We start from the raw sequence: 26,829 nt of genomic DNA, 5'->3' as shown, positions 1-26,829 counted from the left end.
CCCCAGGCCTCTTTGAACGAGTGTAGTAAAGCTCTGCTCTGTTGGAGTTGCTCCATGCCATTGGCCCTGTGAACCCATCTGTGTAGGAACAGTGTCCGTTTTTCTTGTGGTACCAAATTGTGCCATTGGATACAATAATCCGTTGAGTCAGGGTGGGTTAAGTGATTTGTGTTTGTTTTGGTTTAAAAACAAACTTTAATAGAAATTAGTACCTTTCTTTTCCTTCTCTTCTACAATGTCAATTGCCCATTTCATTTGTGTATTTCTAACGTTTTCTTTTGTTAAGAAATGATGGGGCTATAATTTTTTTGAAATCACTGAAGGAGGAGGAAAAAATAATTTTAACAACCTGTGTTGAAACCTTCCATAGCTTAATTGACTGGAATAATCCTGCCATCATTAATAAGATGTACAAGGTGTACCTTGGAGATATACCACTGAAGACAAAAGAGGTAGGCTGTTTTGATTTATTCTTACATCAGCTTAAAAAGTAGTTTGTTGACATGAACTGTGTATTTATATATTTTCTTCTAGTTTCATTTAAGCTGAATCTGTACCATAACAAAACGATAGTTTTAAGTCATGCTAGTTTAGATGAATTAAAACCTGGTAACTTAGTTTACTGGATGTGGCGTTATAAATTCAGATTCCTAAATAACAATGACAAACTGTCTAGAGTAGGGATTGACAGATTTTTTCTGTAAAATTTGTAGGCTTTGCAGGCCTTATGGTCTCTCAGGTTGCAGCTGCTCAACTCTTGTAACGTGAAAGCAGCCATAGGCAATACATAACCGAATGAGCATGGTTGTGTGCCAGTAAAATTTTGTGGATACTGATGTTTGAATTTCATGTAGTTTTCATGTATTACAAAATATTATTCCTTTGATATTTTTTAACCATTAAAACATGTAAAATTGATGTTTAACTCATAGACCTTATCAAAATAAATGGTGAGCCAGATTCGGACTATGGGCTGTAGTTTGCAGACTTCTGGTCTAGAATCTAGAACAAAAGATGGGTTCTCCTAAAGCCTCAAAGTAAGACCTTTGCCTTAATAAGATGAGTTCTTTTTAGTTCACTGTGTTTAAAAGTATTCCAAGTCCAAACCCAGACATACAAGGATTATTTGTTTGCATGCTTGCATTCTTGCCCTTTTTTGTTTGAAATGGGGTCTTGCTATGTTGCCTAGGCTGGACTTGAACTTCTGGGCTTAAGCTGTGTTCCTGCCTCAGTCTCTTGAGTAGCTGAATGAATGAGAATCAGGACCTCTGAATTCTAGCCCCAAATGGCTGTACACATGAATGTGTTGGGGAGGAAAGGTTTGGCTGATCACATAACCTTTCCTGGCCTCATGTTCTTCATGTAGAAAATGAAGGGGTTGGATTAGATTAGTGGTTCTCGGAGTGTGTTCCATGGACCTTTTAAGGGTCACAAAAAACCTTTTAGGTGATCTGTGAAGGCCTTTTCTTTTTGTACCGTGTCAGTATTTGCACTCATGGTACAAAAGCCATGGTGAGCGTACTTGCTCGGTTCCTACCACACATCAAAACCGTGTCACCAGATGACTAACAGTCATTCTTTTCTTCAGTGTTATGTACTCATTTAAAAAAAAAAGAGAGAATAAAACTCAGCTTTACTTAAGAACATTCTTGATGAAGCAGTAAAAATGACTTTACTTGAAGAGTAGACAGGCAAATTATAGCTACTGAGATGGGTGTTTGGCACATATTTTCTCTAAAAGGAAAAAAATGTTGTTACTTCAAGAAAAACAACATGATTTATTGGCAATAATAAAAGTTAGCTTTCAAGCAAAAATTAGAATTTTGAGAAACTTGTGTTCACCACAGTGATTTGATAGCTTATCAGTACTTAGTGGATTTTTCTGATGTGATTAGAACACAGGTGATATGAGCACAGGCTTTGTAAAAAAATGTTGTATGAAGAAACATTTGCTTAACTCAGTGAGCCAGTATTTTGCAAATGAGGAATGATGTTACAAAAGCATATAAGGGCAAGGGAGCCATTCAGAGTAAGATAATCAGTGGGATATAGTATAAGAGTATATAAGTTCATTGATATGATTTCAACTCCAAATTGCAACTAATCTTTTTTCTTTTCATTTTTAAAAAATAAGCAATTAACTGTTAAGAAATTATTATTTGTCAAGTTTTGGTGTAGTATCAAAAAAGAATATCCACAATTACCTAAGAAGGCTAAAATCATCTTCACTTTTCCAACCACACATATCTGTGCAGGTTAGGTTTTTGTTACTTACTTCAACCAAAACTGTATTATAGCAGATTGAATACAGAAGAATATATAAAAATTCATTTCTCTTGTAGTAAGGTGAACATAGAAGTGATTTGTAGACAATGTAAAATAGTGCTTCTCCCTCAGTACAATTATTTTTGCTTTGGAAAGTAGTTATTTTTTATAACAAATATTAGTTTTGAAATAATGAGTTTATTAATAATTCTCAGTTAACAAATATGTTAATTTCTCAGTTTTAATTTCCAATTAATAAATATTGATAGGTTACACAGATATAAACAGAAGCTCTTTGGAGAGTTCAGTAATTTTTTTTTTTTTTTTTTTTTTGAGGCGGAGTCTCACTCTGTCGCCCAGGCTGGAGTGCAGTGGCGCGATCTCGGCTCACTGCAAGCTCCGCCTCCCGGGTTCCCGCCATTCTCCTGCCTCAGCCTCCCGAGTAGCTGGGACTACAGGCGCCGCCACCACGCCCGGCTAATTTTTTTGTATTTTTAGTGGAGACGGGGTTTCATTGTGTTAGCCAGGATGGTCTCGATCTCCTGGCCTCGTGATCCGCCCGTCTCGGCCTCCCAAAGTGCTGGGATTACAGGCTTGAGCCACCGCGCCCGGCCAAGTTCAGTAATTTTTAAAGGGATCTTGAAGCAAAGTTTGAGAGACCACTGATTTAGATGAATTCTCATGACATTTTCAGTTCAAAATAATTTTGAATTTCTAAGTTAAAACCAAGCATATTTTCAACAGGGTGCAGTTCTGAAGCCAGAGTTGAAAAGGGACCCTGTGAGTACGAGAGTCAAGTTAAAGATTGTCCCCCATCTCCTCCGCTCTAGACAAGCTGCTGAAACGTTCCCAGCCAACATTCAGGTAATTTATTTTTTCCAGAGAATATTGGCCTGTCTGCAACTTTTATGTCTGTTTAATTAGAGAAAGAACTGTGTTAATGGATATTCAGTGGGTAGGTTGATGTATATAACAAGATTAATGAGATTCTTTTTTTTTTCTGTCTTAAATTTGCTGCAGTATGATTTTTAAAAAATTATCAGAAAATATATATAGGTTTGAGCATCTCTAATTAGAAAATCTGAAATCCTAAATGCTCCAAAGTCCAAAACTTTTTGAGTACTGATGTGATGCTCCGAGTGCAAAATTCCATACCTGGTCTTGTGTGATGGATTGCATTAAAATAGTCAAAACTTTACTTCATGAACAAAATTATTTAAAATATTATATACATTACCTTCAGGCTATGTGCATGAGGTGTATAGAAAATGTCAGTGACTTTCATCTTTAAATTTGGGTCTCATCCCCAGGATATCTCATTATGTATGTACACATATTCCAAAATCTGAAAAAATCTGAAATCTCAAAACAGTTCTGATCCTAAGCATTTCCAGTAAGGAACACTTAGTCTATACTATATATGGCTTCCATTTATCTTAAATATATGGTAATAATCCCTTTCAAACAAGATTTTTTTTAATGTGTGGCTTTTCTCCAAAAATGGTATCATTAGCAACTTAGTCACTTAAGTGAAAAAGCTGAGTCATCCTTAACTGAAAGCTCACTTGAAGGCAGTGGCCAAATGCTCTTGATTTCATCTTCTTAATGTCTTCACTTCTCTACACCTATAACGGTGATATTAATTCAAACTCTTACTTCCTGTTTTGGTTACTGCAGTATTCTTTTAACTTATTTTCCTGCCTCTAGTCTTGGCTCACATCCAGTCTGTTTTCTTTTTCTTTGCTTGGTTTTTTTTTTTTTTGAGACAGGGTCTCACTGTGTTGCTGAGGCTGGAGTGCAGTGGCACAATCTTGTCTCACTCAGCCTCTGCCTCCCAGGCTCAAGTGATCCTTACACCTCAGCCTCCTGAGTAGCTTAAAAAAAAAAAAAAAGTCTGTTTCAAATAATATAGCACTTGATTATATTTTGTCCTATATCTTTTTGTCTTTTTTTCTTGGAGACTTACTGTGGAGACTTTTTGTGGTTTTTTTGGAGTCTTGCTGTGCCACCCAGACTGGAGTGCAGTGGCATGATCTCAGCTTACTGCAGCCTCTGCCTCCCAGGCTCAAGTGATTCTCCCCTCTCAGGGCCTCCCAAGTAGCTGGGACTACAGGCATGTGCCACCACACCTGGCTAAGTTTTGAATTTTTTTTTGTAGAGATGGAGTTTCACTGTGTTGCCCAGGCTGGTCTAGAACTCCTGGGCTCAGTGATCTTCCTGCCTTGGCCTCCCAAAGTGCTGGGATTTTTTTTTTTTTTTTTTTTGAAGTGAGACAGGATCTTGCTATGTTGCCCAGACTGGCCTTGAACGCTTGGGCTCAAGTGATCCGCCCGTCCCAGCCTCCCTAGTAGCTGGGACTATAGGTGTGAGCCACCATGCCTGGCTCTGTATCATTTTAATGTATGTATCTCTTAACTCTTGAACAAGATTGAGTGCTTGTTCTTTTTTATATCTCTTAGTACCTAACACAGTAGCAATTAAAAAGCAGATAATACTAGTCTGTAACTCACATGTTATTGTTAAATAAGATCAGAATACTGCTGGCAGTTTTAGGAACAAGAGTAGAGGGTTTTTTTTTTTTTTTTTTTTTTTTTTTAGTGTAAGTAAGCTTTGTCATAAAAAGGAACTTGAGGGATTTAGATATTTTTGATGTTGATGGTTAATATTGAACTTGCTGCATGCTGCACCGGACTCATCTACATGATGTTTTTGCCTTCTAGATGTGGTTTCCTAATACTTGAAGCACCTTTACTCCAATGGGACACTTATAGAATATTTCCATGTGTATGTTTTCCCTGAAGCTTTTATTAGAATTTGTCCTGAATCATATAATTAAGAAACATAGGGAATAGCTGAGTGGTGACCCACTGCAGCGTGTACTTTTCGTTTCCTCACCGTGGTAGACCCATAAGCTTTGCAGACTTGTGAGATCAACCGCTGTGTTTGTTACTCCACAGACTATTTATAGGAGCTTCTGATTGACTTTCTAAGTCGGTCAGCTAACAATGTTTATCTGTATTAACGTTGAAGAACGAGATGTAGTATGAAAGGTCTGCTGTTGAATTCTGATTACTATTCAAAAATATTAAATTCTTATTTTTGTTAATTGATGTTCTCAACTCTTCTTTTCACATAGGTGGTGTATGATGGACTCTTTGGTACAAATACAAATTCAAAGTTAAGAACGTTATCCCTGCAATTTGTGCATCATATTTGTATAACGTAAGTTTTAACTACTTTATAAAGTTTTCAAGCTGCTGGAATGATTGAATGCTTCAAGTATGCTTCAAGTATATCTTTTTATTCATCTTACCTAGAAAGAAATCATGTTTGCTCATCTTTAAATATTTTTGTATTTTAATAGGTTAACTTATTTCGGTTATGTCTCTCATTATTTTATGTAATCATCAGTAAAGATATGTAGTTATGTGATTCTTATCTTGCTTTGTGTATGTGTGTTTTATTTAAAGCTGTCCAGAAATCAAGATTAAGCCATTAGGTCCAATGCTTTTGAATGGCCTCACCAAGCTAATCAATGAATACAAAGAGGTAAGTGACTTGTCTTTTAAATTTTTATCAACATTTTATATCTTAAAATATTTTCTGTAATCTTTCTGGTCTGTCAATGTAGTTGAAGTTTGTTAAAGTTTCATTGTTTCTTAACATTTTTACTTGAAGTACTACAGATTTCAGAAATTACTGCCCTTTTTTGCTTTTTTTGGGGAAAATAACTATTAAAAACTGATATGAGGTGTTACTGTATCTTTTTGTTTGTTTGTTTGTTTTGAGATGGAGTTTCGCTCTTGTTGCCCAGGCTGGAGTGCAATGGCGCGATCTTTGCTCACTGCAACCTCCAGCTCCTGGTTCAAGTGATTCTCCTGCCTCAGCCTCCTGAGTAGTTGGGATTACAGGCACCTGCCACCACCACACCCAGCTAATTTTTTGTATTTTTAGTAGAGATGGGGTTTTACCATGTTGGCCAGGCTGGTCTTGAATTCTTGACCTCAGGTGATCCGCCTGCCTCAGCCTCCCAAAGTGCTGGGATTACAGGCATGAGCCACTGCGCCGGTCTGCTGTATCTTTAAATAGCATTTTTTCAGCCAGCGCCTTTTGTGCTACTTCTAGCTATTATGCAAAAATGGAATTAAAGGAATTGAAATTTATGTTGATTTCCATATGGGGCTATTTGGATTTGGCTTGTGTTGGGAAACTGTTAATTCTCAGGGGCTAAGATACTTTTTTTCTTTTATATTTTTCTCTGGTAAATAATGGGGCTGAGATTTTGATGATTCAAAATTCTGTCAAAACATGCATTCAGTAAATTTTTGATTCCTTAAGCTAAATGGGATGAGGATTCCTTCGATTGTGGATTTTTGAATCCCATTTTTCCCTGCTGTATTTCTGTTACTATAATATCTCCAGTATTTAAAAGGAATTTGCTTATAAAGGTAATATTTCAAGAATTCATTAGTATTATTTTCCCCAGTATAAGCTAAACATGAATGCATGTTTGCAAATAGTATAGTGAGATCAAGATCTTACCATCTGAAATTAGAACTGAGTTTGAATCCTAGTTTTGTTCTTTGGTGAGTTACTTAAATTCTTTGCACGTTCTTATCAGAAAAATGAAAATAATAATACCACTTCATTAGATTACTGTGAAGATGAAAATAATCTACCTAAATTGTTCACCATAGTCAAGGCACGTTACTATTACTAGGTATTATTAGTGAAAGGCACTTTATTTACTGTGCAGCTGTGCTTTGGGGGTAAGTAGGCTTGGTTCTCATAGCTTCTTTCTCCTATTAAGTAATGCTTGCGTGGTTAAGATCTAGGGGACTTCTCAGATTATTTTATGGCATAGACAATGAGATGCTTTAGCGTCATTGGTAGAAATAAAAATGTGCTGGGGCTTTTGGGGAGAAACTGTGTATTTAAATATAAGTTAGAGAGGCCAGACAAACCACAGGGTGTGAGTCCCCTTACCTGCAGGTGACATCTGCATGTCTTCCCAACAGATGAATCCGTAAGAGTAGCCATTTAGATGTGGAAGGGCAAATCCTAGGATAAACACATAAACTAGTAGAAGTTTATTGTGTTCTGAGTAATCAGATTATTAGTTTTCGAAAAACCATGTAAAACTCTATCTGTATCTTGAGGAGAGAACCTCACTAATTCACCTGGTGACTATAACCCTCTTTAATTTTTTATGGTAGAAAATATGATAGGAAGCTGTTCATTACAGTGTAGATTTTTAGAAAATCACACTAGATTTTACTGCAATTTTGGTGAGAGATGGAGGATCCTAGTCTGTTGGACCAGTGATGTATTTTCTAATGAGTTAATGTTTTTTAGTGTGTTGAAGATGAACTTTGGTGTTTGGACGTTACATAGTGTTGAAATATCTTGAACTCAGCACCAGCTAAGAGAAACCTTTCATATCTATGACCACCGCATTTTCTTTTTGGAATGATTGGGGATGCAAGGTTTTGTCTTGTTTTTCCTTTTAGTAGTGTGATGGATTCTGGGTTTGGACATTTTTGTTGTTGTTCAGGTGCTAACACCATGTAGTTAGACAGAGTGAGACCTAGGTTTAATAAGGAGTAAAATAATGCATGTAATTGCAGCGAAAAGGTTTTACTGTTTACTGTATTTTTTGTTTTGTCTATTTTTTGTTCTTTCTTTTCTTTTTTTAATTTCAAGGACCCTAAACTACTGTCAATGGCATATTCAGCTGTTGGAAAACTCTCCAGGTGAGTAAACTCTTTTTTAGTGAGAGATATGGTGTTGGTAAACTGAGAAAAATTATGTGGCATTTAATAATGGTGGAGAATAAATTTGTTGTGACTCTGAAAGGCAATGTATTTAATGGCCATAGGTTGTTTAGAAATGTCTTCTGTGTAGAAGGAAAAAGATGTGAGATATTTTAATTTACATTTGAAGGTATGTTACTGTATTAAATGGTGGTCTTGAAATGAGAGTTTGAACTGAATTGTGTCATAATGGGTTACTTTTTTTGTACCCTAGAGACTTTCGATTGACCTTAAGTGTTTTTGTTGCTACTTGGCACTAATTTTTATAAACCCAGTGATCAAGGTTTTTCTAGTGATTCTCTTTTCTGAGAATGGTGTTTATGATTCTGAGTGGCCCTGACAGATTTTTTTTTTCTTCTCAATGTGATTTCCTCATTCCAGTTCCTCCTGGCTTCATCTTCCTTCACTGTATTTCAAAGCAGGGAGATAGACATGAAGCATCCTCAGTGGCACCATGTGCTGCTTCCACCCCCAGTGCAGGTTTTGTGTTGGCCTGTGTAGACCAGGTCTTGCTCTTCTCTACAGCAAAAGGAGCTTTGGGCTTTGGAAGAAAGCCACCCCAGATCAGTGGATATCGTGCCGGGTTGTCAGCCAACCTTGTCCCTTGTCTGTTTGCATGAAGTAACAAAGCCCCTTTCCGCGACAGTCATTAGTTTAGATCACAATTTGGTCTTATCTAATTTCTTCCTGTTAAAATCAGAAATGTTAACTGAATGCATGGAATATTATAGAGGGGATATTTGGAAGATGTGTGTATTAATCAAGGGTTATTTAGATTAAAGAATTAAATAATTACTTAGAAAAATTTTCGGCTCTTGGAGGAAGTAATATAATGATGCTGACATTGTCTTCAGAGAGTTCAGGAAAATTTGTGTTTAGTTTCATTTTTTCCCTTTTTCATCTCTTGGAAATTTATGATAGTAACAATATTTTTACATTCTTTTGCAGTCGAATGCCGCATTTATTCACTAAGGATATAGCGCTTGTGCAGCAGCTTTTTGAAGCCCTATGTAAGGTAGGGAAACAGCTGCTAAGTTTATGCTTTCTGTTTGGATGTTCCCCTGGGAACCCAACAGGGAGGGAAACATTTTTATTATCTTTATAGGAAGAGCCTGAGACTCGACTTGCTATTCAAGAAGCTTTATCTATGATGGTTGGAGCATACAGTACTTTGGAAGGGGCACAGCGAACTCTCATGGAGGCACTTGTGGCTTCGTACTTAATAAAGGTAGGTCTGTGTGAACTACAAAGCCTGGGTAGTATATGGTTTACATTTTTAAGAACAAAATTTGAATTGCTACTTAACTGTTTTGGTAATTAAGAGGAATATTTGCTTTCACTTGGGCTGTGATTTAGGATCTATTTTTAATTCTTCATGATGAAAATTTGACTTTAGGGGAGAAGGAGTGGTAGTATTCATAGCGATGCTTATGTTTAGAGCTTTCCATGTGGGAAAACTCTTCTTAATGCCTTGCCCTCTGAGTTAGAATTGTTTTGTCTTTGTAACTGGTAGCTGAGCACTACTGTCCGCTGGGGTAGAGTTCGATAGGTAACATTTTCAGAGAAAAGCAGAAGGGATGAAAGACAAATTCCGTATGTCAAAGTGAGTTTTTAGGAAGTGAGCCAGTACTATCATACATGCTCTTCTTCCTCTGGTCCTCTTTATTTGGTTTTCATGGGAATTTGTAGGAGGATTTTGAATATCTATAGATATATACACACACACATATATATGTAATATGTAAAATATTATATATTTGCTTTAGTTCTTTGTCCCACATTTTTAGGAGTAGAGAGGGAGATTGGAAGACAGAATGATACTAAAAAGTGTCAGTGAGATTAATATAAATTGTGTCCTAATGGAATTAGACTGACATGATTTGATATTTTGAGGGAATTTTAAATATTCAGAAAGGTATCTGCTTCTTATTAAAATATGGCAGGGTTAAATGTGCTATTACATACATTCAGAAAGCTTACTATGATGGAGTCCTATTGTTAAGTGCTCTTAGTGTGCAGTGCATGTGGTTCATGGTCATACATTATGGACAAAGGTGTGTAGGCGTATTTGGAAGCTCATTAGAATAGAATAAACTTGCTCCAGGTAACTTTACAAGGAAAGGTGATGCTTGTATAAACACTTATAGATACTGGTTCTATGCATGCAAATCAAATCGTGTAACACTATTACCAAGACAAAGCTAATTTCTTTTCTTTTCACAGACAACATTTAAAGCAACCAAACTCTAGGTTAGTTATGTAATTTAGGCTAGTCTTTAATATCCTCACTCTTTAATGTACTTCAAGGAATGCTAAATAGCAAGAATGCCAGAATGAGTGGGACAATATATATATTTTTAATGTCTGTCTTACTTCACTTATGTTTGTGGCTAGAGGAGTGACCTGGGGAAGTTACATAAGAGTAAAGCTGGCCGGGCGCGGTGGCTCACGCCTGTAATCCCAGCACTTTGGGAGGCCGAGGCGGGCGGATCACAAGGTCAGGAGATCGAGACCACGGTGAAACCCCGTCTCTACTAAAAATACAAAAAATTAGCCGGGCGCGGTGGCGGGCGCCTGTAGTCCCAGCTACTCAGGAGGCTGAGGCAGGAGAATGGCGTAAACCCAGGAGGCGGAGCTTGCAGTGAGCCGAGATCGCGCCACTGCACTCCAGCCTGGGCGACAGAGCGAGACTCCGTCTCAAAAAAAAAAAAAAAAAAAAAAAAAAAAAAAAAAGAGTAAAGCTTCAGGATCAGTAGATTCTAAAACTTTTCTGGTTGAACTTTGTAGTCATAGATTATTAATCTCGGTTAATTGAATATATTTCTGTAGTTGAACTGCTTTGGAGTCAGTTTTAACTTTAGAGCTAATCTGAGAACATTGGAAGTATTTTGCTTCAAATTGGTGGGGATTCCAAGTAGGCTCTGTTTGTAATTTCTGCAAAATACCTGAGTTTCACTCATGTGACTGACAATTTGAGAGTTGGAGTGGCAGAGGTGGTGGCCAGAAACTGTCACAGTGACCCTGGCCCCGAGGTTTGGGCTGAGGATGTGCAGAGATTCTCTACTTATGGTCTTTGGAGGTCTTCCGGCTTTACCTGGAGGATCGTCTAAAATTGTAAGAGTACTCTAAGTAATGCCAGTGTCCAAAAGACTTAAACAACATGATTAAAGATCTTGAACAAATGATTTATTTAATTTATTTAGATACACATTTATTAAAATGTCACCTTAGAATTTTGAATTGTTTACAATTAGGAAGACTCGATTGGGACTAATGACTGGTAATTGATTTTTTTTTTTCCTTTTTCTTTTTTGGATTGGGGTGGTCTGTGCATGTTTACACATCAAATAGCCTGAGGTTCAAGTTCGACAAGTGGCTGTGAAATTTGCCAGCACGGTGTTTCCCTCAGATCATATCCCTTCCAGATATTTGCTGCTACTGGCTGCAGGAGATCCGTAAGTTTCAAAAGATGTTAATTTGAATTTTGGTTTATTTTGAATATATTTGAAAATTACTAAAAGTTGTGTTGTTTACAATGTTGGTCTATGAAATTTAGAAGCGAAGCTATTTATTAAGGTATGGCTCTTGATGTGATATAGACCTGTACTCATATACCTATATATTTATATAATAATATAAATATTACATGTATTTGTCTATATAATATATATTATGTAGATATATATGTGCAATATATGATATATAGCTAATACAGAAAATGCTTATGAAATGGTCAAGTGTAAATAAAGCAGATTATATGATTGCATGTGTAATATAATTATATCTCTAAAATCAAGCCCTGTGTAAGGAGAAAAAAGGCTGATGTTGATGGTTTGACATATGTATTAATATTTTATTAAATATTGGAGTATCATTTTATATCTAATATATTTTTAAATGAGGTATAAGTTGCATTTTATATTTATTACTGTATCTTCTAGCGTGTATAATGCATTTTAAAAGAATGTTTAAATGGTTTTGAAATTGGGACATGCCTTTAAAAGTCATGTACATACAATGAAATATATATGCACATATTAAAACAATTCTTTTCAAATCTGTTACATATCTTATGGTCATTGCTATCTTAAAATCCATGCAGCACTCTAATCTATTTCATAATATTAAACCAGTACTACGTTTAACATTTAGAATTTTTGCATCCTTTAAGTGAGATTCTTGTATATGTTTTTTTGTTGTTGTTATCAGGGATAGCCTTATTTGGGGAGGTGAAAAGCCTCATTTATACTGAGGAATAGTTTAAATAAAATAACGCATTCTATGATGATATGAACACCCTTGCCCATAAACTATTATGCTTCATTTTAAAAAAATGGGTAATTCCTTGATAACTGTGTCAGTATTCTAGTTGGCCAACTGTGTGCCCCTCATGGCATTTGTTTTCTTTCCTATAAGTTGTATATATTTTGCTGTTATTTATTTGGTTGGTATTTTAATTGGATATCACAAGTTATTACCAGGCCCTGATTTTTGACTTCTGATCTTGGCTGCTGCTTCTCATAGAGCACATTTCAATTTGGTTAAAGTGACTTTGGATTGTTAATGTTGATTCTGGTGCTCTGTTGCTTCTTAATTTTTTTACATTAGTTTCCCAACCACAGGCCAGATGTACTGGGGCCTGGCAGCCAAGATGGCAGTTCATGTTAGAGCAAGGATTTAAATCTAGGGAGTTGGACTTCCAGATAGAGCTCTTAACTGCTGTATCTTATTTCCGTAAGTGCTGAAAATTATTTTTATTTAAGAAACCAGAATCAAAGCATAACTAATTCAGCAGTTTTCCTTCTTGGGTTAAAACTATTCAGCACAATTGAAAATCCTCTGACAACTTAAGGAATTATTTATTTATTCTTTTCGACCCTTTATCTGTTGTTTGGAAAATGAGACACGAACAAAGGCAATTGAGGAATTAAAAGGCCTTTATATGGTATCTGGATAAGACTGTTGCTGAGATCAATCTCTAGGTGGTCTGAAATTGGTTGGGGTTTATGTTTTTACACTTTAATGTCACTTATCAGTTATTAATTGTACAGAATTGTAAGAGTTTGGGTGGAGTGTGTAGACCACTGGATAGTCACTGATTTTTAAAATATATTTTATAGTTTACGATTTAACTCTATGAGGTAAAGCATACACATAGAAATTTACATAATTACTTACAGTATCCTATCTTGTTTTTTTCTAAGTCAAATTGAAAGATGGAAGCCGTGTGACTCCCCAGACCTCATGCAATTTCTAAAAAGAAGTGATTTCTTATAATGTGTTGACTCTGCTTAGATAGCCAAGACTGTATTTAAGACATTTTCTGAGAACTCTAGCTAGCAAATAAAATTGCTGTTCTTACTTTTCAAATGATCATTTCCAATTGGTGACATTTATTTTTTATTCTTATTTGTCTTTTTCTGAAAGACGTGAAGAAGTTCATGGAGAAGCACAACGCGTGTTAAGGTGTCTTCCAGGTAGAAACAGAAAAGAAAGTACTTCTGAGCAGATGCCTTCCTTCCCAGAAATGGTATATTACATCCAAGAAAAGGTATGGCATGCAACTTAAGGTAATTAGTCTAAATCATAATGGATGATGAAAATGAAAACATTCATCTTTAAAGTGAAAAATGTAATCACTAAATGTTGACTCATAAAATTTCTTTTTTTTTTTTTTGAGGTGGAGCTTCGCTCTTGTTGCCCAGGCTAGAGTGCAAATGGCACGATCTCGGCTCACTGCAACCTCCACCTCCTGGGTTCAAGTGATTTTCCTGCCCCAGCTCCCGAATAGCTGGGATTATAGGCGCCCGCCACCAAACCCGGTTAATTTTTTGTATTTTTAGTAGAGACAGTGTTTCACCATGTTGGCCAGGCTGGTCTCGAACTCCTGACCTCAGGTGATCCACCCACCTTGGCCTTCCAAAGTGCTGGGTTTACAGGCGTGAGCCACCATGCCCAGCTGACTCATAAAGTTTCTAGCATTAATACTTACAATAAGGAGATACAAAGTGAGGGAAAAAAAATTATAATTCTCACCTGTAATTGATCTGTTTTGCCTAAAGTTGAATTACTTATAATTCCTTTCATGCTTGGCAACATTTAGGCTGTGTTAAATACTTTTTCTCTTAATATGACATGCTTAAAAATACATCTCCTTTTTTTTTTTTTTAATTTTTTTAATTTTTTTTGAGACAGGGTCTTGCTGTCACCCAGGCTGGAGTGCAGTGGTGTGGTCTCAGTTCACTGAAACCTCCACCTCCCAGACTCAAGTCATCCACCCTCCTCTGCCTTCTGATAGCTGGGACTATAGGCGTGCACCACTGTGCCTGGCTAATTTTTGTATTTTTTGTAGAGACAGGGTTTAGCTATATTGCCCACGCTGGTTCTCCTTTTTATTTTTAAGGGCACTCTTAAGGGTAGTATAAGGATGCTTCAGGGAGTAGTTCATGTTCTTCCCACCATGTTTATAAGAGAGCATCCCATCTGTTTTTGTAAGTGTTTTCTGCTGGTAGATCCAGGATATTGGCAGTAATGACCATCCACCCCTTCCAGGCCTTGACTCTGTCCCACTTTGCCAGAGGACACCTTCCTACCTTTTACCTCCACTGGTGATCCTAACTCTTTGCTAGGTAGGCACCTTAAGGGAGTTGAAGGTCAGTATGCAGCAGCCATGATTCTATTTTCCATATAGCAACACAGTCTATTTGTAGTCAGAGGATTCTCTGTGCTTGTAGTTTCCTCTTACTTTCATTATTAATGAAAATAACTGGCATGCAGTGACCTGAGATGACCATATTAGTAGATGTGTGGAATAGGTTTATTATTTTTAAACAAGCCAGTACAAACATGGAAAAAGGGCAACACACTTGTCATTTAGTGTGTGACGGACATGCATGATCAACACAGTTAATAGGAAAGTGGAAAATGTTTTAATCAGAAAAAGAAGTAAACTTTGGACATGTAGCTAGAAATACAGTTGTTTTTGAGTTGAGGAAGGGCAGGTATGCTCCATTTTTCAGTAATTGTGTCTGTTTTGGACTTTTTAAACTTAGGCTTCTCATCGAATGAAAACTCCAGTCAAGTACATGACCGGGACCACTGTCCTTCCATTTAACCCAGCAGCCTTTGGAGAGGTAGAATTTTCATATATTTCTATTTACTTTTTGTAAGTGTTCTAAAAAGATCACACCACACCCAAAGAGGTATCTGTCATCTTGTTGTGTTTTAGGTAAACCCATATTGTGTCATTGTTCTTCATCTGGTTGTTTATTTAAAAAAACAGTATTGGGAAATTGGTATTATTTTAATTCATAGTGAAGTACGTAAATATATTTATTTCAGTGAGATTCTTTTTGTGAAAAAACTGGATGTTCTGTAGTGATTACTGTTGGGATTTTGCAGCAAGTTAGATTTGGGTTTTAAAGCCAACATGTTGTTGAGGTTGTTAGGGTTATTTAGTTTTGAAGGTTGGAGAGGATTAATTGATCACACTTATTAAGGGAAATTCTGTTTTTTAGATCATTGACTTGCACTAGGTAAATTATAAGAAGTAATCTTGTTCAGAGTAAGAATATTTACAGTGAATTTACTGCCTATCCTAACGATCAGTGAAAAAGCTTCCAGAGGATAGACTCCTTGGTAGCCTGTTTATATAGGGTTGTTTTTGTTTGTTTGTTTGTTTATTTTTGAGAAGGAGTCTCACTCTGTTGCCCAGGCTGGAGTACAGTGAATGGCGTGATCTCGGCTCATTGCACCCTCGCCTCCTGTGCTCAAGTGAACGTCCTGACTCAGTCTCCTGAGTAGCCGAGACTACAGGCGTGCACCACCACTCCTGGCTAATTTTGTTATCTTTTTGGTAGAGATAGGTTTCACCATGTTTCCCAGGCTGGTCTTGAACTCCTGGGCTAAAGCAGTCCTCCTGCCTCAGCCTCCCAAAGTGTTGGGATTACAGGCGTGAGCCAGTGTCTGGTCTATATTAGAGGTTTTTATGGTGGTATATCTATTTTTCTGTAGATGAATTGAACCCATTTTCTCAAATTCTTGTGTCAGTGTAGTAAATACAACTGGAATTCTGCAGGAATAATAGGCCATTTGCTTCAGATGTCTGTCCTCTCTCTCTCTCTCTCTCTCTCTCTCTCTCTCTCACACACACACACACACACACACACGGCTTTTAAAAAATAATGATTTTTATTATAATTTTTAACTTTTATTTTAGGTTTGAGGTTACATGTAAAGGTTTGATATGTAGGTAAATATGTGTCATGGGGGTTTGTTATATATACTATTTCATTACCCAGATATTAAGCCCAATACCCCATAGTTATCTTTTCTGCTCCTCTCCCTCCTCCCACCCTCTCTCTTCAAGTAGACCCCAGTGTCTGTTGTTTGCTTTTTTGCATTCAGAAGTTCTTATCATCTGACTCCCACTTACAAGTGAGAACATGTGGTATTTGATTTTCTGTTGCTGCTTAGTTTGCTGATAACAGCCTCCAGCTCCAATTTCTGACAAAAGTTCAGTTTGTATTTTAACAATCTTAAAAAATTCTTTGGATTTGCAAACCTTGTTATACAAATTTTGCTCCATTATGGCATATTTTCTGCCTTCCATGAGGATTGGAATAGCTTTATAAAGAAGGGTAGGTGAATCAAAACTAGAAATTGTTACTTTGAAGAGTACCTTCCCACACTGACTTTTCGAGAAGCTTATACAGTCTTCCTCTCCGTTCTGTTTGTAGATCGTTCTGTACTTGCGCATGTGCCTCGCGCACAGTGCGGGGGTGGTGCCCACCTCTCAGAGTTTGGCTGATATGCAGGATCATGCTCCAGCCATTGGACGCTACATACGGACTTTAATGTCAGGCGGGCAGACGGCACCCTCATCATCTTCTAACAAGAGTGGGGAAACTAACCCTGTCCAGATCTACATTGGCCTGCTTCAGCAACTGTTAGCAGGTGTTGGAGGTAAGAATTTGCGACGCGAAGGGAAGATGTTGAAGCACTTAAACAAAAATCTAATTTTAAACTTAGCTAACAAATTATAGCAAAATTATTCTTTCTCTTCACTTCTGTAACCGAACATTAGCCTTTGTTTTTTTTTAAACTTATCTGATTCATTCTGGATACACTACTTATTTTTTCAGAAAGAAATACTAACAATAGATAATACATTTTTACTTCGGAAGTGGATGTGAAGAACAGGGTATCCTTTTTATAGATAGCTCATCTGTAAATTTGCTGTAGTGAATCACATACTATATTTAGGTTGTGTAGGGTTTTTTTTTGTTTTGTTTTGTTTTTTAATAGAACTGAAAGAATGTGTGCTAAAGCAGTGGCCTTATACTTAAAAGGAATTTAGTGATCCCTGTATGTTCATTACTTTTCTTGAAATTTAAAGTGGTTCTAAATTCTTACTTAGGTTTGCCGGTTATGTACTGTCTATTGGAAGCTGTGTCAGTGTATCCAGAAAAGCTGGCTACCAAATTTGTAGACAAAACAGAATGGATAAAGGTATGTTCTGCATGTACCTTTTTTTATTTTTTAAAATAATTGTATTTCAGACTTTAACCTCATAATTTCTTTTTCCTGCCAGCATCCCTATGACCTTTTCTGCCTTAAGGTCATTTTGAAAACTCTCTCATCATCAGACACTTACTGGGAAGCATGTAGGTCACTATGTCTCATTGACACATCTGGAGGAGAGTGGGAGATGAATTGAGAAGCATAGGAGTATAAAGAAAAATTCTTCTTCTGTTTCGAAATTTTTTTTTTTTTTTTTTTTTTAGAAAAAATAAGCAATGGGTTTGTGTAGTTTAAATAAAAACTATGTAAAATGTCTCTTTTCCATAACCATCTCCAACCTACCCTAATTTTTGCCCTTTCCTCTCCCCTCTGACAAACATATGTAAGTCACCATTTATGTATAGCATGCTTTTTAGAGTTTACTTATGTACATACACATAAAAACATGCATTTAAAATTTTTGTCCCATCTTTTTATAAAAAGCAGCATACTATTCATACTGTTTTATACATTCCTTCACTTAATAGTAGAGAGATATTGCACTACAACTATGGAGAGAGCATCTTCTTTAACAGCCTCAGTTTTTATTGTATGAGTGTACTATCATGTATTCTAGATCTTTATAGATGGTCATGTAGAGTACTTCCATTCTGCTATAATGAGTAATCTATCATCTTGCATATTGAGGAAGTATATGTTTTAGATGGATTCCCCAGAAGTGCAATAGCTGGATCAGAGGACATGTCCTTTTGTAATTTTCATAGATAATGCCACACCCTCCGTGTGTGGTACCAGTGTACACTTCTGCCAGTCATGTATGAGGGTGTTCCTGTCCCATGGCCACACCAAAAGGGATGCCAGGTTTAGCAAGTAAAAATACAAGATACTCAGTTAAATTTGAATTTCAGATAAATAATGAATAATTTTTTTTTTTAGTGTAAGTATTGGCCCATACAGTTTTCTGTATCTCCATGTGCTACATATTGTGGTTCTTTTTTTGGAAAATACAGCTTGAATGATGGTAAAAATGTACAAATTACGTCTTTAAGGGTGAAAACATGAAAGAAATTTACCAAGAGGTGTGAGTTTTGCACATTTCTGGATAATCTGGTCTTATGAAATTGCTTCTATTTTAAAAAGTTTTTTTAAATTTCTTATGAATATTTACTGATTTTAAAATTATTTTAAAGTTTTTGAGCTTTGATGTTTTAGATGAGAGGTTGTCATACTGTAGTCAAAAGTCCAAATAGGGCCTGCCTCCTGTTTTTGTATGGTTTGCAAGCTAAGAATGGTTTTTACATTTTTAAATGTGGGAAAAAAAATGAAGAAACGAGTAAGTTTCATGACACAAACCTTGTCGTGTCCACGTTTTACTGGAACCTAGCCACACTCATTCGTTGCGTATTGTCTGTTGCTGCTTTTGTACTGCAGTGGCAGAATGGAGTAGTTGCAGCAGAGACCAAATGGCCCATAAAGCCTTTCAGTTTTTTTACAGAAGTTTGCTGACCCTTGTTTTAGATCATCTGTGAATAAATTTCACCTGTTTTGTGCTTGTGTATCTTTGATGAAAATGGACCTGAGATTTTGTTATATAATTCATTCAGCTTTTATTTTGTGTTCAAATAATAGCTTTTTTTCCTCAATATCCATCAACAGATGGATTGAACATTCTTTTAATTTTAAAAGATGTTGTCATCAGGCTCGTGGTTCTGTGTCATGTATGTATTTTTTTTATACTACTCAGAGTCTGATGAATAGCAGTAAAGAAGAAATGCGCGAACTGGCAGCATTGTTTTATTCTGTGGTGGTATCAACAGTGTCGGGGAATGAGTTGAAATCAATGATAGAACAGCTTATAAAGACTACAAAAGACAATCACGTATGTTATTTTGTTTTCATTCCTTTTTGTGGGAGATAGGGTTTCATAAAAGGATCTAATTTATTTTTGGTTTTTATCTTCTCATTTGTAAAATGAACTTATAAATTCCTTGCTTTTATTACTGTAAAGAGTAAATGAGATAGGTAATACATTGGTTCAGTCAGCTCACTTAACAAGTATGGTGCTGTGTCTGATAAGCACTATTTTAGGTGCCAGGAGTACAGTGATTCATAAATACATGAGAATCCCTGGTACAACAGGATGCTCAGAGCCTGCAGCGATACCACCGTGAGCACACCTAATCTCATCTGATCTTGGAAACTAAAACTAAGCAGGGTCAGGCCTGATTAGTACTGAGAGCGAGAAATGTTAGCTCCATTTTTCTTCCTCATCTACTGCTGCCAGTGAAAAAACAAGTTTTACTTCAAATAGTCTGTTGGTTACCTTGTGTTTGGAGGTTTTGGCAATTAGAAATAGGATCTGTTCATTGTCTTTTGTTGGCAATAGAAAGACATTATGTGTGAAAGTTATGATACTCTAGTTATGTAAGTGCTGTAAGCTAGAAAGTGGCGTGGGAGCATGTAGGAGCATGTAGTCATCTCACCTGGAATTGGAGTGGGCATGGAATTAGAGAATGTAAATCTTAAAGTGAATCAAGATTCAGCTTCTCAAAATTCCGTTAGAAACTCAAGGTTTCTCTTATTCCCTAAGCTCAATGCATTAGCATCCAGTGAAACCTCAAGTGTTTACTTTATTCTTTAGCCTTATGTTTTGTTGGAGAGATGATCCTAATAGACACACAGTTACTGCCATGTAGTTTTGCATACATGAGAGAGAGCCAGAGATATGCTATTGTTTTGCTAAATTCAGAGCCCGGAGATACAGCATGGATCCTTGCTTGCACTGGGATTCACGGTGGGAAGGTATTTGGCTAAAAAGAAAATGAGAATGGCAGAGCAACAAGACCTGGAGAGAAATGCTGACACCCTCCCTGATCAAGAGGAACTCATTCAGAGTGCTACAGAAACAATAGGTAATTAATGTCTTTATGCCGACTTGGGTGTTGCAGCTTTTGAATTATGTTAAATTTTAATATGGAGTTTCAGTTTCTTTTTATGGCATTGTACTTTAAAGACACAAGTTTTTTCACAAAAAACTTACTTGATAAATTCTGTATTTTTAATAACAACAAAGGCTGGGTGTGGTAACTCATGCCTATAATCTCAGTACTTTGGGAGGATCACTTGAGTCCAGGAGTTTGAGACCAGTCTAGTCAGCATAGTGAGACCTAGCCTCTATAAAAAAATAAACAAACTTAGCTTGGTATAATGGCGTGTACCTGTAGCCTCAACTTCTGAGGAGGCTAAGGTGGGAGAATCACTGGAGCCTGGGAGGTCGAGGCTGCAGTGAGCCGTGATCATGCCACTGCACTCCCGCCTGGGTGACAGAGCTAGACCTTGTCTCAAAAAAACAAAACAAAACAAAAAACAAAGCAATGAAAGCACTCCATTTTTTCTTTTCTCTACGTTTTTTTCCTACATGTTTTTATAAACAGGGATGATCCTATTATGGTAAAAAAATGTATACATTAAAAAAAATACTACTCTATCCCCTGTTGCCATGTTGTCTTTCCACTGAATAAATGTTAACAAATTGTCAACTCAAAGATATTGTACACTTTGATTTTATTTTGCCATCTTAAAAAAATCTTGAGTACATCACTGGTTGCTTTGGGTCGTAAGAATAATGGTATATAATTCTCTTTTTGGCTAAATGTGCTTACAGGCTCATTTTTGGACAGTACATCACCCCTCCTGGCAATTGCTGCCTGCACAGCCCTGGGTGAAATAGGCAGAAATGGTCCACTTCCAATCCCCAGTGAGGGATCTGGCTTTACCAAATTGCATCTTGTAGAAAGCTTACTAAGTAGAATACCTTCCAGTAAAGAAACAAATAAGGTAAGTCTTTTTCTTATTTCTTCCCTTTCTGGAATTCTGTCTTTCTGTGAATAAATGAGCAAAAACAAATTATAATGAGAATAGATGGCATTACAGCTGGAGGAAGGATTTAATGTAAAAATGGATGATAAAGAAGCAAATCTAAGTGTTTACTTTTGAACTAGAGGTGATCTGTGTACAATCTTAGTGTGTACATCTTTTGACCCAGTCATTCCAATTTAGATCTTTATAACTGTTAAGATTTGGGTGAAGTATTAAATTCATCAGGAAATATCTTTTGTCATGCAAAAGGTGTACAATAAAATGTTAAGTAGTTTTATGATTTTTTTTAAATTTTACGCCAAATATAAATCCTAACCGCCTAAAGCCAGTTTTGTGATCAGAACACCTCAATTTTGAGGTATAAGATGATTTAATGAGCAGAAATACCAGTTTACTACTACAAGTTTAATTAATACAATCTTTTTTTTTGAGATGGAGTTTTGCTCTTGTCGCTCAAGCTGAAGTGCAGTGGTGCGATCGTGGCTCACTGCAACCTCTGTCTCCCAGGTTCAGGCGGGTGATTCTCCTGCCTCAGCCTCCTGAGTAGCTGAGATTATAGGCGCATGCCACCATGTCCAGCTAATTTTTGTATTTCTAGTAGAGGTGGGGTTTCACCATGTTGGCCAGGCTGGTCTCAAACTCCTGACCTCAGGCACTCCCACCTGCCTCAGCCTCCCAAAGTGCTGGGATTACAGGCTTGAGCCACCAAGCCTGGCCTAATTGATATAATCTTAATCTTGGTCTAGCTACTGTTTAAAACTTTCTGAGAAGATACACAGTATAGTTTTTATTAGCTATTAACTAATCATTGCCAAATATTGTTAAGCACTTCTAATGTGCCAGAGAGTATGTTAAGTGCTTTGCGTGCATTAGTTGAATTTTCTAAAAGGTCTAGTGAAATAGGCACAGTTGTCATCTCTATATGAGCTAACATGAGGAAACAGCGTCACAGAGAGGGGAAGTAACTTGCTTAAGGTCACACACCAGTATAGGCTGAAATGGTTGAGATGTGATTTGGTCCTAGGTCCACTGGGCCCAGAACCCACATTTTAAATCATTATAGTTTGAAAGGTAATAAGCCTAAAGGCTTTCTTCTTTCTTCTTTTGCAGCTGTGGATCCTTAGTGGACTCAAATTTGTGTGTTTCTACCTTCAATGACTTACAGACATACAACTGTAAAATTTGATGCTTTTGTAAAAACTTATGCATTGAGGTGTTAGATAGACTGCCCTTCCCTGTCATCTCATTTTGGAAATACTGTGCTGGGGTAAAGCTAGTATATACTCTGTTTAAAAGAAAAAAATTTGATGTTCTTCCAGATGAAAGAACGAGCAATCCAAACACTGGGATATTTTCCAGTTGGGGATGGAGATTTTCCTCACCAGAAACTCCTCTTGCAAGGTCTGATGGATTCTGTGGAGGTATTTATATTGCTACCTGATTGTTAGTTATTCAAAGAAAAGGCATTGGTTTTTGTTTTTTTTTTTTAGGTGCAGTTTTGCATGCTGTGAGATTTCTAATTAAGCATTTACTTGTTTATTCACCAGATACTTGAATACTAGTTTTGTGCTCATCACTGTGCTAGGTATAGCATTGACTAAATCACCTATGAAGGAAAGACCTTAAAATTTTTGAGCACAGCACGGTGCAGTGTAGGTAGAAGGGGAAATATACCCACATACCCTGTCAGCCAGATGTGTGGAGTGAGCCTTTAAAAAACAGTTGTTCTTGAGTGTTTCAGTTGGTATTTCAGTTGTTTTCAAGTCTGATGATTTAGCTTCTGTCCTCTAGATGCCTAGTGTGTAGTAGAGAAGACCTACGAGTAGGCAAATGCCAGGATAGTGTACTCTCTCAGCATGGCCTGATCTGGCCCTGCTTTCCCTAGCCTTGATCCTTGACGTTCACTCACTTTCTGTATACCAGCCTCTTTGGCCGCCTTGTACTGAGCTTTTGAAAGCTTCCTACTTCCTTCTCAGATTGTTGCCTTGCTAAAGAATCTACCCTAGTAGATTTAAATCCCTGAGTGTGGTGGGTTTCTTCTAGGTGTTTTTTTTTTTTTTGAGATGGAGTTTCACTCTGTCTCCCAGGCTGGAGTAAAGTGGCGCAATATTGGCTCACTGCAACCTCCACCTCCCGGGTTCAAGCAATTCTTCTGTATCAGCCTCCCAAGTAGCTGGAATTACAGGTGCACGCCACCACACCTGGCCAATATTTGTATTTTTAATAGAGATGGGGTTTCACCATATTGACCAGGCTGGTCTTGAACTTCTGACCTCAGGTGATCTGCCCACCTCAGCCTCCTAAAGTGCTGGGATTACAGATGTGAACCACTGCACCCGGCCTGTTTTGTTTTTTTTTTTAATGAAGTCTTCTCTGGATTCTTAACTTACTTTTAATGTCATTATTTTAAGAGTTTAGAAATACATGAAAAGCTAGAAGTATGGAAATAAGGTACAGAGATTAAATGATGAGAATAATGAAAACCATGAAACAGAAGCAGAATATCTTCACAGTCGAATAGGACATAGTGCTGAAGGTTTTTTTTTTTTTTTTTTAATTGTTTTATTTATTTATTTTATTTTTACAACAGGATCTCATTCTGTCACCAAGGCTGGAGTACACTACATCTCCCAGGCTCAAACCATCCTCCCACCTCACCTTCTAAGCAGCTGGGACCACGGGCATGCGCCACCATGCCTGGCTAATATTTTAATTTTTTGTAGAGACAGGGTATCCCTATGTTGCTTAGGGTGGTCTTGAACTCCTGGGCTCAAGTGATCCTCCCACCTAGATCTCCCGAAATGCTGGGATTACAGGCATAAGCCACTGTGCCTCTCCCATTTTTAATTTTTTAAATTGATACATAATAGTTGTACGTATTTATGGGATACATATGATATTTTGATACAAGCATGCAATATATAATGATCAAATTAGGGTAATTGGGATATCCATCACTGTAAGCATTTTTCATTTCTTTGTGTTTGGAGCATGTCAGATTTTCTCTTCTCGCTGTTTTGAAATATACAATAAATTCTTATTAACTATGTTTGCCCTGTTGTGCTGCCAAACACTAAAACTTAATTTTTCTAACTGTATTTTTGTTCCCATTAGCCAAGCTCTCTTCCCTGCCTCTCCATTACCTTTCCTGGCCTTTGGTAACCACCATTTGTTCACTACTTCCATAAGATCAATTTTCTCATGTATAAGTGAGAACATAGGATATTTGCTCTGTGCCTGGCTTATTTCACTAAATACAATGTCCTCCAGTTCCATCTATGTTGCTGTCAGCAACAGGATTTCATTCTTTTTTATGGCTGAATAATATTCCATTGCGTATATATACCACTTTTAAAAAATCCATTCACCTGTTGCTGGACACTTAGATTGATATCTTGTTTTGGCTATTGTTAGTAGTGCTGCAGTAAACATTGGAGTACAAATACCTCTTCAGAATACAGATTTTCTTTCTTCTGGATATATACTTAGGATACATACTGGGATTGCTGGGTTATATGATAGTTTTTTAGTTTTTGGAGGAATCTTCATACTGTTTTCCCACCAACAGTGTATTAATGTTCTCCTTTCTTCACATTCTGACTATCATCTATTGTTTTCTGTCTTCTTGATAATGGCTATTCTAACTAGGGTGAGATGAGATCTCATTGTGGTTTTTCTCTGCATTTCTATCATGATTAGTGATGCTGAACTTTTTGTCATATACCTGTTGGCCATTTATATACCTTTTTTTGAGAAATAACTATTCAGGTCTTTTGTCCATTTTCAAATCAGATTGTTTATTTGCTATTGAGTTGAATTCCTTACTTATTGTGTATTTTAATCCTTTGTCAGATGGATAATTTGCAGATATTTTCTTCTATGCAATAGGTTGTCTCTTCACTCTGTTGGATGTTTCCTTTGCTGTGCAGAAGCTTTTTAGCTTGATATAATCCCATTTGTCAATTTTTGCTTTAGTTGGTCTGTGCTTTTATGATCTTACTTAAGAAATCTGTGCCCAGACCAATATTCTGAAATGTTTCTCCAATGTTTTTTTGTAGTAGTCTCAACATTCAGATCTTAGATTTAAGTCTATTTTGGTTTGATATGGTGAGACAAAGGGGCCCAGTTTCATTTTTCTACATGTCGATATCTAGTTTTTCTAGCACAGCTTACTGAAGAGACTGTTCCTTCCTCAATATATGTTCTTGATGCCTTTGTTGAAAATTGAGTTGACTGTAAATGGATAGATTTATCTTTGGGTTCTCTATTCTGTTCCATTGGTGTATGTGTCTGTTTTTATGCCAGTTCCATGCCGTTTTGCTTACCATAGCTTTGTAATACATTTTGAAGCCAGGTAATGCAATGCTTCTGGCTTTATTCTTTTTGCTCAGTATTTTTTGCTCATTATTCAGGGTCTTTGGTGGTTTCATACAAATTTTAGGATTGTTTTTCTAGTTCTGCTTTGATGAACGTCATTGGTATTTTGATAGGGATTATGTTGAATCTGTTGATGATTTTTGGTAGTTTGGAAATTTTAATAATACTGTTTCAATCCATGAACTTGGGATCTGTCTTCTCTTTTGTGTGTTCGTTATAATTTCTTTCATCAATGTTTTATAGTTTTCATTACAGAGAGCTTTTACTTCTTTGGTTATAATTTATCCCTAGGTTTTTGTTTTTTGGGTTTTTTTGGTAGCTGTTATAAGTGGGATTGCTTTCTTGATTTCTTTTTAAAATTGTTTGCTGCTGGCATATTAGTCTGTTCTCACACTGCTGTAACTGGGTAACTTATAAAGAAAAGAGATTTAATTGACTTACAGTTCTTCAGGCTGTACAGTAAGCATGGCTGGGAAGGCCTCAGGAAACTTACAATCTTGGCAGAAGGCAAAGAGGAAGCAGGCATGTCTTAGATGGCAGGAGCAGGAGAAAAAGAACAAAGCAGGAGGTGCTGCACACTTTTAAACAACCAGACCTTGTGAGAACTCACTCACTATCAGAACAGTAAGGAAGAAGTCCACTCCCATGATCCAGTCACCCCCCACCAGGTCCCTCCTCCAACATCGGGGATTACTATTCAGTCATGAGATTTGGGCAGGGACACAAATCCAAAACATGTTACATATAATGCAACTGTTTATATGTTGATTTTGTATCCTGTAACTTACTGACTTTATCAGTTCTAATAATTTTTTATTTAACTTTTAAAGAACCCAATTTTTCATTTCATTAATCTTCTGTAGTTTTTTTAGTCTCAATTTCATTTACTTCTGTTCTGAATTTTATTATTTCTTTCCTGTATTTTGGGTTTGCTTTGCTTTTGCTTTTCTAGTTCTTTAAAATGCATCATTAT

The 26,829-nt window shown here is 36.7% G+C and overlaps 1 protein-coding gene across 4 annotated transcripts in view; it reads left to right on the top strand.

The window, feature by feature from the left end:
• ECPAS (Ecm29 proteasome adaptor and scaffold) overlaps positions 1 to 26,829 on the top strand; it is a 126,032-nt gene that overhangs the window by 54,132 nt on the left and 45,071 nt on the right. For all 4 annotated transcript variants that reach the window (XM_011740353.3, XM_071078150.1, XM_011740351.3 and 1 more), the window contains 16 exons: positions 371 to 452; positions 3,010 to 3,129; positions 5,402 to 5,487; positions 5,736 to 5,814; positions 7,969 to 8,018; positions 9,027 to 9,093; positions 9,184 to 9,306; positions 11,430 to 11,533; positions 13,506 to 13,629; positions 15,131 to 15,211; positions 16,817 to 17,042; positions 17,497 to 17,588; positions 19,345 to 19,479; positions 20,350 to 20,512; positions 21,265 to 21,437; positions 22,799 to 22,900. In XM_011740353.3, coding sequence (XP_011738655.1) covers positions 371 to 452; positions 3,010 to 3,129; positions 5,402 to 5,487; positions 5,736 to 5,814; positions 7,969 to 8,018; positions 9,027 to 9,093; positions 9,184 to 9,306; positions 11,430 to 11,533; positions 13,506 to 13,629; positions 15,131 to 15,211; positions 16,817 to 17,042; positions 17,497 to 17,588; positions 19,345 to 19,479; positions 20,350 to 20,512; positions 21,265 to 21,437; positions 22,799 to 22,900 — 1,807 coding nt within the window. The remainder of the gene's footprint in view (positions 1 to 370; positions 453 to 3,009; positions 3,130 to 5,401; positions 5,488 to 5,735; positions 5,815 to 7,968; positions 8,019 to 9,026; positions 9,094 to 9,183; positions 9,307 to 11,429; positions 11,534 to 13,505; positions 13,630 to 15,130; positions 15,212 to 16,816; positions 17,043 to 17,496; positions 17,589 to 19,344; positions 19,480 to 20,349; positions 20,513 to 21,264; positions 21,438 to 22,798; positions 22,901 to 26,829) is intronic.

The sequence above is a fragment of the Macaca nemestrina genome, chromosome 14 (assembly GCF_043159975.1).
Source record: "Macaca nemestrina isolate mMacNem1 chromosome 14, mMacNem.hap1, whole genome shotgun sequence".
Taxonomy (NCBI): Eukaryota; Metazoa; Chordata; class Mammalia; order Primates; family Cercopithecidae; genus Macaca; species Macaca nemestrina.
The sequence above is the reverse complement of the archived record's forward strand: the minus strand, read 5'-3'. Positions and strand labels throughout refer to the sequence as shown.